At 29.4% G+C, this 16,551-nt stretch overlaps 1 protein-coding gene across 1 annotated transcript; it reads left to right on the plus strand.

Moving 5' to 3' along the window:
• The first annotated feature begins 11,966 nt into the window (after positions 1 to 11,966).
• Positions 11,967 to 14,543, plus strand: LOC111996795 (NAC domain-containing protein 90). The gene is made up of 3 exons (XM_024028791.2): positions 11,967 to 12,271; positions 12,942 to 13,234; positions 13,945 to 14,543. Exons 1-3 carry the CDS (start codon positions 12,106 to 12,108, stop codon positions 14,245 to 14,247), a joined length of 762 nt encoding a protein of 253 aa, XP_023884559.1. The 5' UTR covers positions 11,967 to 12,105; the 3' UTR covers positions 14,248 to 14,543.
• Positions 14,544 to 16,551: the final 2,008 nt, after the last annotated feature.

Raw genomic sequence — 16,551 nt, forward strand, 5'->3', positions numbered from 1 at the left:
AAAAATAAAAACAAATTTTAAAAAAAAATTTAAAAAAAAAAAAAAAAAAAAAAAAAAACAGAAAAGAGCAAGAAAGGATAAGCACCAAAGAAAAAAAAAAAGAAAAAAGAAGGGAGAAGGAAGAAAAGATAAACACTAAAGAAAAAGACAAAAACAAAACCAAGAATCACGGACGAACACAACTAAACAAAGAAGAAAAAGACAGAAAAGCTAACAAAGTATGGTCGTTGGGCTGAGTCCAAAATATAAGCCCTGTTTTCCACTTTGAGTTTTCTCCCCGAGTTGGGGAGAAAGATTTTTGATTGGCCTGTAAAGAAAACTGTCGGGTCACATTATTTTCTTCCCTTATTTTCACTCTTAACCAAACACACATTTATTTATTTCCATTTTCTCTCTTTCATTCTCTATTCTCCCTGTTTTACCCCCACCCAAAAAAGACCCTTAATGAATTTTAGGTAGTCCACGAATGACTCATGAATCATCTTGGTTAAAAAATTTCTCGACCATTAATTTCCATGGAAAATTGATTCATCTTTAGTTTTTGAATTTCTCCTATTTATTTATTTTTTTGCATGACACTTATTTCTAAAATTCGTTCATCCTGAATGTATGAAAGGAATTTGGATTCAGTGCAGATGTGCAATAGTATTGCACTATGCAATTACTACCTGATTGTAAGATATAAAAGTTAACATATTAAAAAAATAAAAATTTAAGAAGATAATAAAAATATAAAATGTTAATAATTTTTTTTATCATGTTAACTTTTACATTTCATAAACAATATCTAAATCCACAAGAAAATCAATCGTTTTAGTGATGACTAGCATCGATGGGTGGCCAGCTTTTGTGACCATTAATGTGTGTCTATATATATATTAGTCTTGCCCTAAATATACTCCATTTTGATGACTTTCCACCATGCTACATTTTGTCTTGAATAACCTATTATATTTTTTCTCATAAAAAAAAAGAATAACCTATTATATTTAGGACAAATTTTAATTACAAAATTGATTATATTTTAAAGTTATAATTTTACTCAATGTCATTAACATTACTATATATTTTTAAAATATAACAGTTAAATTGCATGTTTTTTACGCTTTTAATACATATGTCAAATTTTGTGTCAATCGGACATTATTTACTACATGATTTATAAGATTATATTTTATGCATAATTTTAAATTACAAAAACTTGCAATTTAAATAATTTATTGATGATATAGCTATTAATTTTTAGTTTTCTAGAAATTTTGCAAGTATGGAAGATATAAGAAGAAAATGTAATCCAATGGTGAATTGTCAAAATTCACCTCTAATAAAAATATATATATATATATATATATATATATATATATTGAGTAAGGTTGTAGTCTTAGATTACAATTAATTTTGTAACTAAATTTTATCTTTATATTTGTTAAGAAAAAATGAAAAACTCTTAAAAGTAGTATTTTTGTGGTCTAAATTTATTTATAAAAATAAGTTTATTGATCGAATAATAAATAAAATTCAATTTGAATAAAATTTACAATGCATTTTAAGAACATAAATAACACATAATTTAACAATTAGATTTTCAATAAAAATATATAAAAATAGTTTGAAAAGAAACTTGGTCAATGGTATAGTTTTCCCATTTAAATCCGTGTGGTTTGTTATGAGGAGAAGAAAAAGAATGAAAAACTCTGAAAGTAGCCTTTTTTTGGTTAAAGAATGAATTGACAGGAGTCGCACATTCGTAGCAAGTTTTACTCTATGTGCATGTTGGTCTCGGTGACTCCAGAGCTACTTTTTATTTAAAATTTGAATGAATAATTCCAAACCTATTTTTAAGAAAACATGAGCCACTTTCAATGGGTAGATTATGAGAAATATAACGAGAAAGTGGACCATATGGTGTGGCTTGATAATACAAGTCTTCCCGTTTGGTTTATGTTTCTAAATAACATTTTTTAGTTTTTAAACAACATTTTACACATTTCAACACATTTTTTTACCAACTTCTACGCATTTAGAAAGGAGCCGTTAGAGCAATAGTTCCAATAAAATCTCTATGGTATACATATAACAATACTTATTGGCGTCACGCGTAGATCGATGAGCGGAAAGTGGAAAAAGACAAAAAATGGTATCAATTTTCTGTAAAAAAGCTGATCTTGAATTCAATCCAGCGTGGTCTGCCAGGAACACGGATTCAATTCAAGCCTCATTCTTGTCTAACTGCGCGTGAATTTGGGTTGCATGACTTTCATCATAAATCTTTCGAGGGTCAATTTGCTTATTGACTTCCCCTTGACTCTGTCTCCTCTCCATGCATGTCTTCTAACCTTTTGTTACGAATACGAAAATTATCCACAACAAGACAAACAAAAATGATAAAGAAAAAGTATACTAAAGAAATTCAAGAGATTTTGTTCACATCTACTTTTTTTTTTTTTCATAATATAGTTTGTTAAAGTGATAATAAGTTATTAATATTATTAGGCTAAAAATAAACTACACCCTTAAAATTTAGAGGTCTTTGAATTTTATACTATGAAACTTTAAAATTTGGATTTTATTCTATGAAGTTATATTTCGTTTGCATTAGTAGTCATTTTATCTATATATTTCGTTTAGTGTGCGTTTGGATACCGCTTATTTTACTGAAAATTTATTGCTAAAAACACTGTAGCAAAATATTTTTTATTGCTACAAATTATTATTCACGCGTTTTTCTCAATTGACTGGTCCATGAACAGTGCTATGTTCATGGACCAGCCAAAAAAAACGCAGCCCCTGTCCCAAACACACCTTTAGTGTCACATAAGTTTACATATTTAGTTTATCTATTAAAATGATGTCATTTTTGTAGCGTAAATCCAAAAATGATATGACATAATTTTATTAACTAAATATGAGAGAAAAACTTATGTGACACTTAACGGAAAATATGGATGGAAAAAATGTTGATACTAATGGAATATAACTTTAGAAAGTAAAATCTAAAATTTAAAATTTTAGAGTGTAAAATACAAAGACTCTCAAACTTTAGGAAAATGTTTATTTCTAAATTAGTTTAAATAGAAACTCTTCAAATTTCTCCTATATCTTTTTATTGAATGTGATTTTGAAAGTCTAACAGTTGGATGATATATTTTTATTATATCATTCATGCTTACAAAATTTTAAGAAAATTAAAGATTAATAAATATATCATCATTGACATATTTAAATTTCAAGTTTTTGTGGTAAAATATTATATATAAAAAATAAGTTTATTGATTAAATAGTAAATAACATCCAATTTGAACAAAATTTGACATATGTGTTAAAAATATAAAGAACATGCAATCCAATTGTTATATTTTCAAATTCACATCCAATAAAAAAAAAAAAAAAAAAAGGAGTTTGAAAAGTTTTTCTTCAAACTAGTTTGAAGATAAACCTTATCCCAAACTTTAACGGTGTAGTTTGCACTTTAACCTTATTATTATTACTACTACCTTTAACAATAAGTCTCATAATTTTTAAATAAGTCACATGACTAAAAGAAACATGTGGATGCTCATTTGAGTTGTCACAGGGTAGATAGAAGGAAGTTTCGACCAAACCGGTATGGTGGTAAATTTTGTCCTTTATCATCCACAAATCAAAGTCGTGCCATGTTACTTGGGTTATTGAGTTATAAACAAGTTTATATAAATGTAATTAATGCTAAACAAATTAAATAATTATTTTCCCCAACAGATACAATATTATTTGAATTTATAGTTTTTGTTTTATGAAGAATATTTTTTATCATCAAGTCAAGACACTGTCTAATTTTGATGTAGACAAAAATTTACTCCAATTCTTTTATTGGACAGTGAGAAACTTTACCTATTTAAATAATTGGAACCTAATAAAAGTAATACTAATTTAACTACCAAAAAAAAAAACCTTTAAATTGACATGACAAATGAATTTGAGTAATATCATATTAATTATTAACATTATAGAAGTTTTTTTTTTTTTGAGAAAGAATATTATAGAAGTTGACACATCAATTTATGTACTTATATAGTAAAATTAGAATTACTCCTAAGGTCATTCAATCATATGGCCCCAGACTTCATTCGGCCAATAAAGATGCATGCACAAATAGAAGTAGGTAACATGAGTTTTACTCCCTCCATCCCACATTTATAGTCTAAAATTTCTTATTTATATGTTCCAAATAAAATTTGTTACTTAAAAAAAAAATCAAAAGACTATTTTTATTTGTTTTTTACTTTTTTTTTTTTTTGTAATCTCTATTTTTATTCACATTTTGTGAAGAAATGGTAGGATTGAAATTCTCATTAAAAAAATTTGGATGGAAAGTATCTAATATTAGTTCCTTAATAAATTAGTGTTTTTTATTATAAAAATAAATAAATTAGTGCTTCTTTAAAGGGACAAAAATTTGGGTGGAAATGAGTATGAATTAAAGTAAATTAGTAAAAAACAAAAAAAAAAAGGGAGAAAAAGGAAAAATGGCTCCCAATGTCACATTGAATACTAGTGTTTACATTAGTTGGAACTATTCCTAACAGTCAAGGAAAAATAGCTTAATTAATATCTTTCGATGTGTTCAACGAAGACCTTTAATGTCCTTTAATGTTTCTATTCCCTATTAAAACAATTGAATTATGAATTGTTATGAATGCACACATACTCAATTTTCCATGCCCTTGTACGTGGTCTTGACTATTGGCAATAGAAGGAAGTATGGGGGGGTTGATATTCTTGAACCCATGCCTCTTGAGTCTTAAACCATTGATTTTATTTCGGCGAGTCCCTCTGTGTCCACGTTTTTCAAGTAAGTTTTCAATGTCAAGCTTTGCATCAATCTGAAATGTTTTCTATATATGATCACAACTTTATTTGTTTTTACACTTCCGTAAACGTACGACCTCGACTATTTGCAAGAGGAAAAAGACGGTTTTATTTCTAGTTTTTGCATAGAAATTGCACCTCTTGCTTAATTTGCAAGAAAGAGTTTAGTCAACAGTATCAACATCACCGTTCAATTTTTTTCCACAGGAAAATTAGAGCGTACGCATGCGCTGATGCTCATGCACAGTTGAAATTAATTTGAAGTCAAAATTAAATATTTTTAAAACGTAAATTACCCACTAATTGACTATGGGAAGTAACTTGAATGCTCTATCACCAAAAAAAAAAAAAAAAAACGCTTGAATGTTCAATGTCCCTAGTAGTAAGTGCATGAACCTTCCTTCTTATAGTTGTATTTAAAAAGTATGTATGTCTAAGCAATTTTTTTAGCTAGTGTTATACAGGCCAAAATGGACATTTGCTTATTTCGCCCAAAAGATGTAGCAAAATACTTTTGTTCTGAAACTATCTAGCAAAATGCCATTGTTTTGAAATTTGATCTTTAGAAAATCGAGTTTCAGTGAAAAACTTGATTGGATGAAAATCCAGTAATGTGATAAATTTTATATGGAACTCAAGTTCCTTTTTTTTTTTTTTTTAGTTTGATTTCACATAACTCGATTTTCTAAGAATAGAGTTTCAAACATGGGCATTTTACTAGATAGTTTCAGAACAGGACATGGACAGAGCCATGATTGGACTTGGGGGGGCAATGCCCCCCCCCCCCATTAAAAATATTATTGATTCTTTTAAAAGTATTGTTATAGTCACAAATTTTTCTATAACATTTTTACAAACGGTTAAGGTAGCAAATTCCTATTGGTTTGCATTTGGGCTCGCAACTTACATTATCAGTAATTTGTAAAAAAGTTTGTAGTTCAAACATTTTCCACATTTAAAAAAAAAAAAATTAATACAACAACAAAAATTATCAATAGTAAAACTAAAAATAATAATAATAATAATAATAATAATAAGCCTAGTCAACCAATTTTACTTAAAACAAAAAATCTAACCCTTTAAAAAAATTTTAACAACTAGTAGCTAAGTGACTAAGTAGCAACAAAATCGAGGGCCGAAATCATTGCGCACAACTAACAGCAAAGCCACCCCCCCTAACTCTAAGTTCTGGCTCCGTCCCTAGAACAGGAAATTTTGCTTGAAAATTTTGGCGAAAGGGGCAGATGCCCATTTTGACCTTGTTATACCAATTAACAATGAAGTACATACTGGCTCTTACGTATATAGTCAAGTGGTTTCTTTCTATCTTGCTTTTATTTATTTATTTTTTTTATGGGGGTTTCTTTCTCTCTTGCTAAGAAATAGATCCGTGTGACTTATTATTAGATGGAGTGTTATAGGAATTAAAGAGTACCTAATAAATAGGGTTGGAACAAATGCACTTTCTAACTTGATCAGTCTTGTCTCACATGGATTTTTCCCACCTCAAAAGAGGATACATGCTAGACATGAGAGAATAGATTCCACATAGTCCTAGTACTAACTCCCTAGTCCTAACCCCCTTTTTTTTAATTCCCGCAAGTTGGAGGAATTAGGAGGAGAGTAGAGAGAATAGATTCTACTTATATGGAAAATATTTAAATTATAAATTTTATTCTTATTATATCAATTTATATCTATTTTTTAAAATTAATAAAGGTCATAATTGTCAATTTATATAACCCCTCATTTCTCTTCCTCCGACTTCATTTTTAAAACATATAAACAAGGATAAATAATAACAATTCTCCTTTTTCTCTTCACTCATTCCCTCTTAATCTTTACTTTTCTCTCCCTCCAAACTTTCACACACAGTGTAGGGGAAGGGATGAAGCAAGAACGTAACTCCACTCATTGCCATTGCAACATTTTGAAACAAGTGAAAGTAATAAACTTTTGTCGGAGGTTTGTTGATAGGAGGAAATTTACCATACCCATCATGGCAAAAAAGTATAAAGAATGGAAGTTGGATTTACGCCACACTTTTAAAGCCTGCATTTATGGTACGCAGCCAACTCAACTAAACTCATCATCTAGTGGTGCTTTTCTGAGAACTTGATAGCTTATTACTTAACCCTGACCAAATGACTCGTGATTAACTACACCTGTGAAGCTGTCAAGCACTTTCCAGGTTGACCATAAAATTAATGGAAAATTTTGTAAGTCATTTTAACCCCCATGATTTACTCGAAATATTTATTTTTAATAGTGGTAGCATTATCACCTGCTTATTCAGAAATAGCAAGTCAGTTTACATCATGGAACGACAAATGATTGATTAAGTTCTTTTTGATAGAGCTTACACGAGCTGATGCATGATTGGTTCTTGTATGACACTTGGCGAATTTCTGTTGGCTTCTGAATAGCAATAGTAAAACCTAGCAGTAGCATGTGGCGCTTTGTAATTGGCTGCATTTTGTGGACTTGGTAGTGTGATGTGTCAGCTTGTGATAGGTCGGGAATTTTCCTTCTCTACAGGAGGAAATTTACCATACCCATCATGGCAAAAAAGTATAAAGAATGGAAGTTGGATTTACGCCACACTTTTAAAGCCTGCATATATGGTACGCAGCCAACTCAACTAAACTCATCATCTAGTGGTGCTTTTCTGAGAACTTGATAGCTTATTACTTAACCCTGACCAAATGACTCGTGATTAACTACACCTGTGAAGCTGTCAAGCACTTTCCAGGTTGACCATAAAATTAATGGAAAATTTTGTAAGTCATTTTAACCCCCATGATTTACTCGAAATATTTATTTTTAATAGTGGTAGCATTATCACCTGCTTATTCAGAAATAGCAAGTCAGTTTACATCATGGAACGACAAATGATTGATTAAGTTCTTTTTGATAGATAGTATAGAAACTCAATTTACCTATGAATCTATAATGTCCATTTTATGAAGATTATTTTTTATCATCAGATTAAGACACTAATCGAATTTTGGTATAGGTGAAGTTTGAACTCTAACTCTCTTGTTTAACTACAAAAAACTTTACTAATTAAGATATTTAGACTTTAAAAAGAAGACAAAGTTGACATAATGTTGTGTAGGTTAACATAGAGATCGTCAAAATAAATTTTCAATTCGTATTTCCAAATAATGTTTTTAAAGAACTCATCTTCATTTTGAAACCAATGTTAAGAGTTGAGAGGAACGTGCAAATTAATCCGAGTTCATATTCATCACCTTTTAGAACTTTACCTCTATTTTGCCACCTAAAAGCTATCCCAAATTCATAATCATTTTCATAAGAGATGTGCGTTCTATTCTATAATGAGAAAAAATATCAGCAAGTTAGAATGTTAGGATGGAGAACCAATATTAGTAAACTTTTTGTTTAAAACAGTTTTCGTTTGCCTCAAAATGATGTAAAGCCTTCAATTAGTTAAGTTGAAACTATATATCAATATATGTGCATGGTACAGCTGCAGAACCACAAAAATATAGCTAACATATATATATATATATATAGTCATTTTCATAAGAGATGTGCGTTCTATTCTATAACGAGAAAAAATATCAGCAAGTTATAATTTTAGGATGGAGAACCAATATTAGTAAACTTTTTGCTTGAAACAGTTTTCGTTTGCCTCAAAATGATGTAAAGCCTTCAATTAATTAAGTTGAAACTATATATCAATATATGTGCACGGTACAGAACCACAAAAATATAGCTAACACACACACACACATATATATATAATCTTTCGTTTGCTCCAAAAGCATGAAAAATCTTCAATATGAATTGAAAAAATGGATTTAATATTTTCAAAACCTGGACAGGATGTTCAATCAAAGTGATAGACTACAGGTTCTCTCTGCCAGAATCTAGTAGCTCTTTGCATTCACTTTTTTGGCCAAGGGTAATGAGAGCTTTAAGTGCTTGTTTATTTCCTTTTTTTTTCTCTTAAAAAAACATATTTTCAAACCTTTCAATTTTTTTTTTCAAACAGAATCTTTGGCAGCGTACTTAAAAATAATAAAAAAAATAATAATAATAAAGCACAAATAGCACGAATAGTACGTCGGTTCTCATTTAAAAAAATTGTCGTTAGTCACCAAAATAGCCTATGCATACATTTCACATAGTATATCAACAAAGAGACCAGTTCCTCCACTGGGTCTTCTCTTTTTCTCTTCAGCTTGGACTAGAGGCAATCCCCCCTCCAAATATTTTTTTTTTTTAAAATTTACTATATATATATATATATATATACTTGTGGGGACATTTTTACCTATTTCTCTTAAAAAAACATATTTTCAAACCTTTCAATTTTTTTTTTCAAACAGAATCTTTGGCAGCGTACTTAAAAAAAAAAAAAAATAATAATAATAATAATAATAAAGCACAAATAGCACGAATAGTACGTCGGTTCTCATTTAAAAAAATTGTCGTTAGTCACCAAAATAGCCTATGCATACATTTCACATAGTATATCAACAAAGAGACCAGTTCCTCCACTGGGTCTTCTCTTTTTCTCTTCCCTCTTTAGTCTTTGACTGTTTCAAAGACGGAGCCTGGACTAGAGGCAATCCCCCCTCCAAATATATATATTTTTTTAAATTTACTATATATATATATATATATATTTGTGGGGATATTTTTACCTCAAGACCAAGAGTTGCACATTGTAATCTTTTTTGGCTTCAAGTCCCACATTGGAAGGACCAAGCTAGTGGTACTCTTCAACCATTGGCTCATCTCTTATAAGGTGCAAAGAGGGAGGCTTTCTTTCCTATGTGGGACAACAAGATTTGCCTAAGGTTCCAACCATGGTCTAACCCTTGGCCTTTGAAGCAAAAATTGTTCCCACAGTACTAATTTTAATAATTTTGTTTTATAAAATTACATTTTGGTTTTTCTTAAACAATATTATTGATTCTTTTAAGAGTAATGCTATACTCACAAACTTTTTTACTAACTGTTTTGGTAGCAAAATCTTATTGGTTAAGTAGAATTGTTGACAGTTGACACCTCAAAACTTGGAAAGATCAAAGAAAAAAAAAAAAACTAATGAAAGAGAGTTGGACATTAATCGTTTGTCATTTTCTGATAATTTGTTCTCTAAATACTAAATAGTATACTATTAGTATTAGACCGGTCTTAATCAATATTCACAATTTCACATGTTACATTATTAGTAGGTACTTCTAAAGTAGAATTGATTGGGTATTAAACGATATAAACAGGCGCTAAATTGCTAATACAAAAATTTAACATTTCACGTTATTGTTATGTTTTAGTCCAAACTTCAGAGGTTTTTGTGTGGTATTTTCTTCTTTGGGGAAAGGTTTACCTCCAGTGATTTTTTCTATGGGACAATTATTCCATTAGTTTTCCCTGAGTTGCCATATTACGTGTTGTTTATTTCCGTAACTGTTTATTTTTGTGCAATATTGTGTTTGATTGTTTTATCAAAGGCCTTAATCATAATTAAATTAATAATTAACTTAGCTTTAAAATTAGTAATTTGACAAGGTCAAGGCCCAAATTTCCTAACAGTAATGAATTACGAATGTGGTTGGTGTCACTTCAACGACATTATAATAAATAAATGTTTAAATTAAATTTTAATAATTTATAATATATTAGTTTGTAAGATTAATATAGTAAAATTTGTAGTATCTCTAATGTCATTCTATTGAAATCTAGACCATAATTTGTGCACAAATATTCTCCAAACTTTCCATAAATTTCAAGTGGAGCATAGTTACAAAGAAATGTTAGTTAGGAGGGATGCTGTCAAAGTAAAGACTTTGCAATTCAAGCTTTCAATTAACGGTTTTTTAATAGGCCTGTAAGAACTTAATTTAATAATTGCAAAAAGCATAACCAAATGGAGCTTAATTTTATTCTCTATGTTGCACCCACATAATAGAATCTTAAATTCTTAATTTATGGAATAAGATAAGAACATATAAGATGGAATGCAGCTTTCATGGTCATCGCTCCGCATTGAAAACCGATCAAGACCATCCAGTTGAGGTTTTTTATTCAACTTGTACAAATATAATCATAAAATTGAAGTCAAAGTGTCAAACTGTTTTGGTCATATAAACTTCTAATTTATAATTCATACAATTTTGGCGGTTATTGAAGATTTAGGGCATACACACCACACACGGACATCACACGGTTTAGATCTTAGTTTTGTATGGATAAATATAAATGTATAAGAAGTTTATATATATATATATATATCTCAAAAAAATAGGTTAATGTGGGCACTGAGAATAAAGGGTGGATCAACATGCATGAATTGTGATCACCTCGTAATTACTTTTCAAGGGTTAAAATTGAAAGTTGAAAATTTTCACTTTTAATTTTAATCCTTAAATTATAAAATTTTAGTATTTTATTTTTTTTCACTTTTTTTACTTTTATAATCCCGTCCCTGAGTGTTACAAACCGATTGTCACCATTAACAAGAGTAAAATACAATCAATATTTTTAAGATTTGAGCTAATATTAGTCAGGTTTAAATCTTTTCAAAACTGATTAACTTGATCTCTAAACCGTTACTCATTGTTTTCTTATTTCAAGCAATGGTTAAAGATGAAGTTTGTTAGTTTTAAAAAATTTTAAATATGACTAGTATCAATCTACATCTCAAGAGAGTTAATTGGATTTTACCAAAAAAAAAAAAAAATCAAACACTTATATTTATTAAAATTTTTAATTGGTGCAAATTACACTTGTCACATCACTCTATAAGCTTTTTGTTATAAGTTTTTTAATAAAAAGGATTTTTCCGCCGAATCAAAATGCAACACACATGGAATATGATGACTAGGAATTTTTCCACCAGACCCTCAAAAAAAAGGGAAATTTTCCACCAAACCAAATCAAAATATACTCTTCGTAAAAGAATACAAACAAAAAAATTGGCATTGTACGGAGATCATCAAAATTAGACGGTGAACTTTTTCTTGCCAAGCGCGTGGAACTTTCCAAGCAACCCCACAAAGCGCCTTAATTCGCCTTTTCTCATTTCACTCGGTTTGCCTTTCTGCACTTTTGCCTAACTTTCATTCCCATCTTCTGCAAACTCCTCCAGCTCCTCTTATATATATATATACACACATATACACATCACTGCGTTAAACCACAATATAACTGAGTCTTAGTAAAAACAAAAACAAAGAAAGAAATCCCATTTGGTAGAGTTATATTTTGAGAGCTAGAGTAATGGAGGATTTCCCACCTGGGTTTCGGTTCTACCCAACAGAGGAAGAGTTAGTCTCATTCTATTTGCATAACAAGCTAGAAGGGACCAGAGAAGATTTGAACAGAGTTATGGACCGGATTATACCGGTTGTGGACATATATGACTCGAAACCATGGGAACTCCCACGTAAAAATCCTCTCTTCTTTTGTTCTTTTCTGTCTAATTTTTTTTTTTTGTTTCTTCACTGAAATTTCTTACAAGTAATTTAATGTTGTTTCTTTTAATGCTTCAGCTCTATAGCCTTTAAGGTTACACTGAAGCTCATTAAATATTTCTGGTTTTATTTTCACTTTCCGTGTTGAAGCTTGCAATAATGAATTTAAGTTCACAATTAAGATTTTTTTTTTTTTTTTTGGTTTTCCATATGAAAGTCTTTGGATGATCATCTTGAAGATTAAGAGGATAAAAATATCGGAAAAATTTTACTCTCAAACAAAAACATTTATTCTTAACCCCCAAAAGTATTAAGTTCTTTTGATGAACATATAGTCTTCCTTATTTTTGTCAAAAAGCAAAGTAGGTTAAGTTTTTCTTGGGTTCATCATGTTTGCTTTCCCACTTTCTAGTTGAATGCAGGGTTACATATTCTGATATTATGATACGAAAAACTTAAACCGATAAAAAATGATGAATTTAATTATTATTCCAAAGTCATGGAGCTAACCATTTTGATTTTATCTTCTTCTTCTTTTTCTTTTTCTTCTTTTTTTTTTAAAAAAAAAAAATGTTTTGGGATGAATACTTACTTTTTTTGTTTTTATTTTTGCTAATATTTCTCAAAACTTGTTGGATTCAGAGTTTTCTGGAGATCTATGCCATGGAGACCCAGAGCAGTGGTTTTTCTTCATTCCAAGACAAGAAAGTGAAGCTCGTGGTGGAAGACCAAGGCGACTCACGCAAACTGGGTACTGGAAAGCTACCGGGTCTCCTAATTATGTTTACTCTTCCAACAATCGCATTATTGGGTTGAAAAGGACCATGGTTTTCTACAATGGAAGAGCTCCCAATGGAACAAAAACGGAGTGGAAGATGAACGAATACAAAGCCATTGAAGGAGAAGTGTCCGCATCAACCAATGCAACTCCTACGGTATAAATTAACTAATTACTAGTCAATGGTTTAGGCAATTCTCCCATATATATGTTTGTGTGTGTGTGTTTATGTCGCAATCATCATCTTCATAGAGATAAATGGTAAGAACCATGTGATTGATAAATATATATGAAGTAAATTTGCACCTACTAATTACCAATCAAATCCAATTTTGCCATGGTGGTTAAACGGTGACAGTCTATTAATTACAATTGTTTTTTATGTGAATACTCCATAAACTTCATCTCCTTGCGAAACCCTGTTAAAGATATATATATATATATATATATATCTCATGCATGCAATAGTCTACTATGAATCAAGACTTGGCCTTTTGCACAAGAATGCTTTTTTACCCTGTAAATATGGAATGCGAATGCGATGCGTGCAACTTGTTAGATCATTTTCAGAAGGGAGCCATGCCTTCAATTACTCAATTGAGTGAAAATATATAACTAGGTGATCATCTTATTCAATTATAATTCCTCCCTTTAATACAATAAATAGGAATCCAAAGGCCAGATAGAGATAACAACACCCAATAAGAGATAACGACTACTCAAATGAGATAAAGTCTAAGAGATAGAGATAACTCATAACATCTCCACTAAAACAAAAATAATTACATAACTCCAGCCCTTAAAGGATAACTATTCCATAATACTAATAAGAATGAGTGGTTCAATTTTCTTCTTCTGTATTTGCAGTTAAGGCAAGAATTTAGCCTCTGTAGAGTGTACAAGAAATCAAAATGCTTAAGAGCATTTGACAGAAGGCCTCCTGCAGTAATAGTAAGTGAGCCAGCAGCTCAACAAGTTCCTCAAAGTGATGAGGCAACACCATCTCGTTTGAACCCTTCATTGACAGAGAGAATAAGCTCACCGGATAGTTCATCCTCAGGAGACCAAGGCCAACTCTCCCAGCCTGGTGAAAGTACTGGAAACATGGCTGTTGATAATGAGACTTTTTGGGATTTTGAGCAACTGAACTGGTTCCAAGGGCTGGATTAATAGTGTAAATGCTAAATGGAGAGTCTGGATTCAGCTGAATCAGGTATCCAAATATGTGTAATAATAATCGAAATTGTAACCTGTAGGGCTTAATCCACTTAAGGAAAGTAGGGTTTGACAAGTCTTTGAAGGGACCAACTTCTTTGTTTTGTTGTCTTGTATCTTTACTTTATTGCCAGAGGCATAATGAACTTGAGCTTTCCCTAATTATTGGTTTAGGGAATGTATAATAATTAAACTGATGTGTCTAAATGATTGCTTACTCATTACTTTTATCTCTATTTATGAAGTGGAAATGATCCTATTCAATTTAAATCTTATTAATTTTGTTCATTTCATAATTTTATTTAAAGATGTATAGTCTACCATATCATTCAAAATTTAAAATGATATGACAATCCGTATATTGTTAGATCCGAAACATAAAATTTGAACCATAAAATAGACAACAAAGTGGACAAGATTGGAGAAGATCTTGTTCTGTATAAGTCTTGCTTTACAATGATATACCAAGAGTACTAGACTATGTAACTCGTTTATTTTTTGAGAGGAACTAGAATATGTAACTTGATAAGCCTCTTTCTTGAAGATCTATACTTAATCCAATGTACAGAACTAAATGGGAATTCTATTGCTATTAAATCAAGTAGACAATAGAAAAATGTAATGGATAAAATATATAACTAAAAAATATATTTTTAGTCTCTTGACTAGCATTATGTCACAATATATATATATATATAATCATATGTAAATAGAAAAAAAAATAATAATAATAAAATACACTTTGAAACAAAAGAACAAAAATTGCTTTGAATTACATGATGAAGGCCTACATCATATAAGATCAAGTTTCTATAATAATAATAGATTATAAAATAATTTAAATTAAATAATGCAACTTATTTTAAATTTTTGAATCTTTTGTTATTGAATTTTATTTGGAGTAATACTTGATTTTTCTAAAACTTTAGTGATAAAGTGTTATTGAAAGAAAAATATGTAAGTACATATATAGTTTTAATGTACTTATAAAGAGTTATATGACAAAACTATGTCAGATTTTATTAAAAAAAATTAATGTCATATAAATAACTTTGTAACACTTACATTGAGTGATTAGTCATTTAGCACAACCATAGCATGTGAGACCTAAATTTAAGGTAGATTATTAAAATAAATAATAAAACTTCTTTTAAATTTCTAGAAACTCTTGATAGTAAAATTTTGATCAAGTAGTATTTTTCAAACTTTTTGAAACTTTTGCTATAAAGTTTCACATATATCAATTATGTTGACCATTTTAATGTACTTCATGTGTGTCACATTACATGAGAAGAAAAAAAAGAGGAATAATAATTAAAAATTGAGAAGACATCCATTTGGCACAATCACAATTTTAAAACATTTTTTTATTATATATTATATGATATGAGATGGTCATGAGCTTATATAATATGTAATTTTATTTTGAATTTTATTAGTAATAATAATTATATAATCTTATAAATCTACCAAGAGTTTTGTTGCTCAACTAGTTGGTACCTCTTGTTATTTCTAAATGAGACATTTAGGGTTCAAATATCCTCTCTTCCTCAATTATTAAATTATCAAATAATAATAATAATAATAACAACTCCAAATGAATTACCAAGTGCCTTATAATTTATAAATATAAGGATCGATTTGAAAGTCTAAATAGATTTTAAAATTGCAACCAATGTGAATTTCTGTTACTTTTAAGTAATAGTGACTTGTGTGTGTGTGTGTGTGTTTGGGGGGGTGGGGGGGGGGGGTTGGGAATTGAAATAGTTTTAAAAATCTATGCTTTTGATTAAAACTATTAAATTTTAGGTTTTAATTTAAAATCAACCCAAATTTTATAAAATTTATGTAATTACCAAAGTCTTTACAAATTAAATAAAGTTCAGATAAATTTTTAATCTTAACTTATCTAAATTTCTATTACTTTTAATTAGTAATAACTTAGGGAGGGCGCAAATTAAATCAATTTAAAAAGATCATTGTTTTAATTGAAACTTTTTAAAATTTATTAGGGTATAATTTTAAACCACTCCAAATTATACAATAGATAAATTATGTAATTTATCCGTATCTTTAATAAATATTTCCAGTCACTTAGCCCAAGAAGAATGTAAACATTTATCGCATGGAAAAATAACTATGACTTAGAAAGCCTAAATTTTAGAATATAATTATATAATTTCAATATGATCCCCAAATTTGAAAAGCATTGTCTTCATTATTAGATTTTTTATTTATTTATTTTTTTTTTTACTTAGA

This window comes from Quercus suber, unplaced genomic scaffold, assembly GCF_002906115.3.
Source record: "Quercus suber isolate HL8 unplaced genomic scaffold, Cork oak 2.0 scaffold_267, whole genome shotgun sequence".
In the NCBI taxonomy this organism is placed as follows: domain Eukaryota; kingdom Viridiplantae; phylum Streptophyta; class Magnoliopsida; order Fagales; family Fagaceae; genus Quercus; species Quercus suber.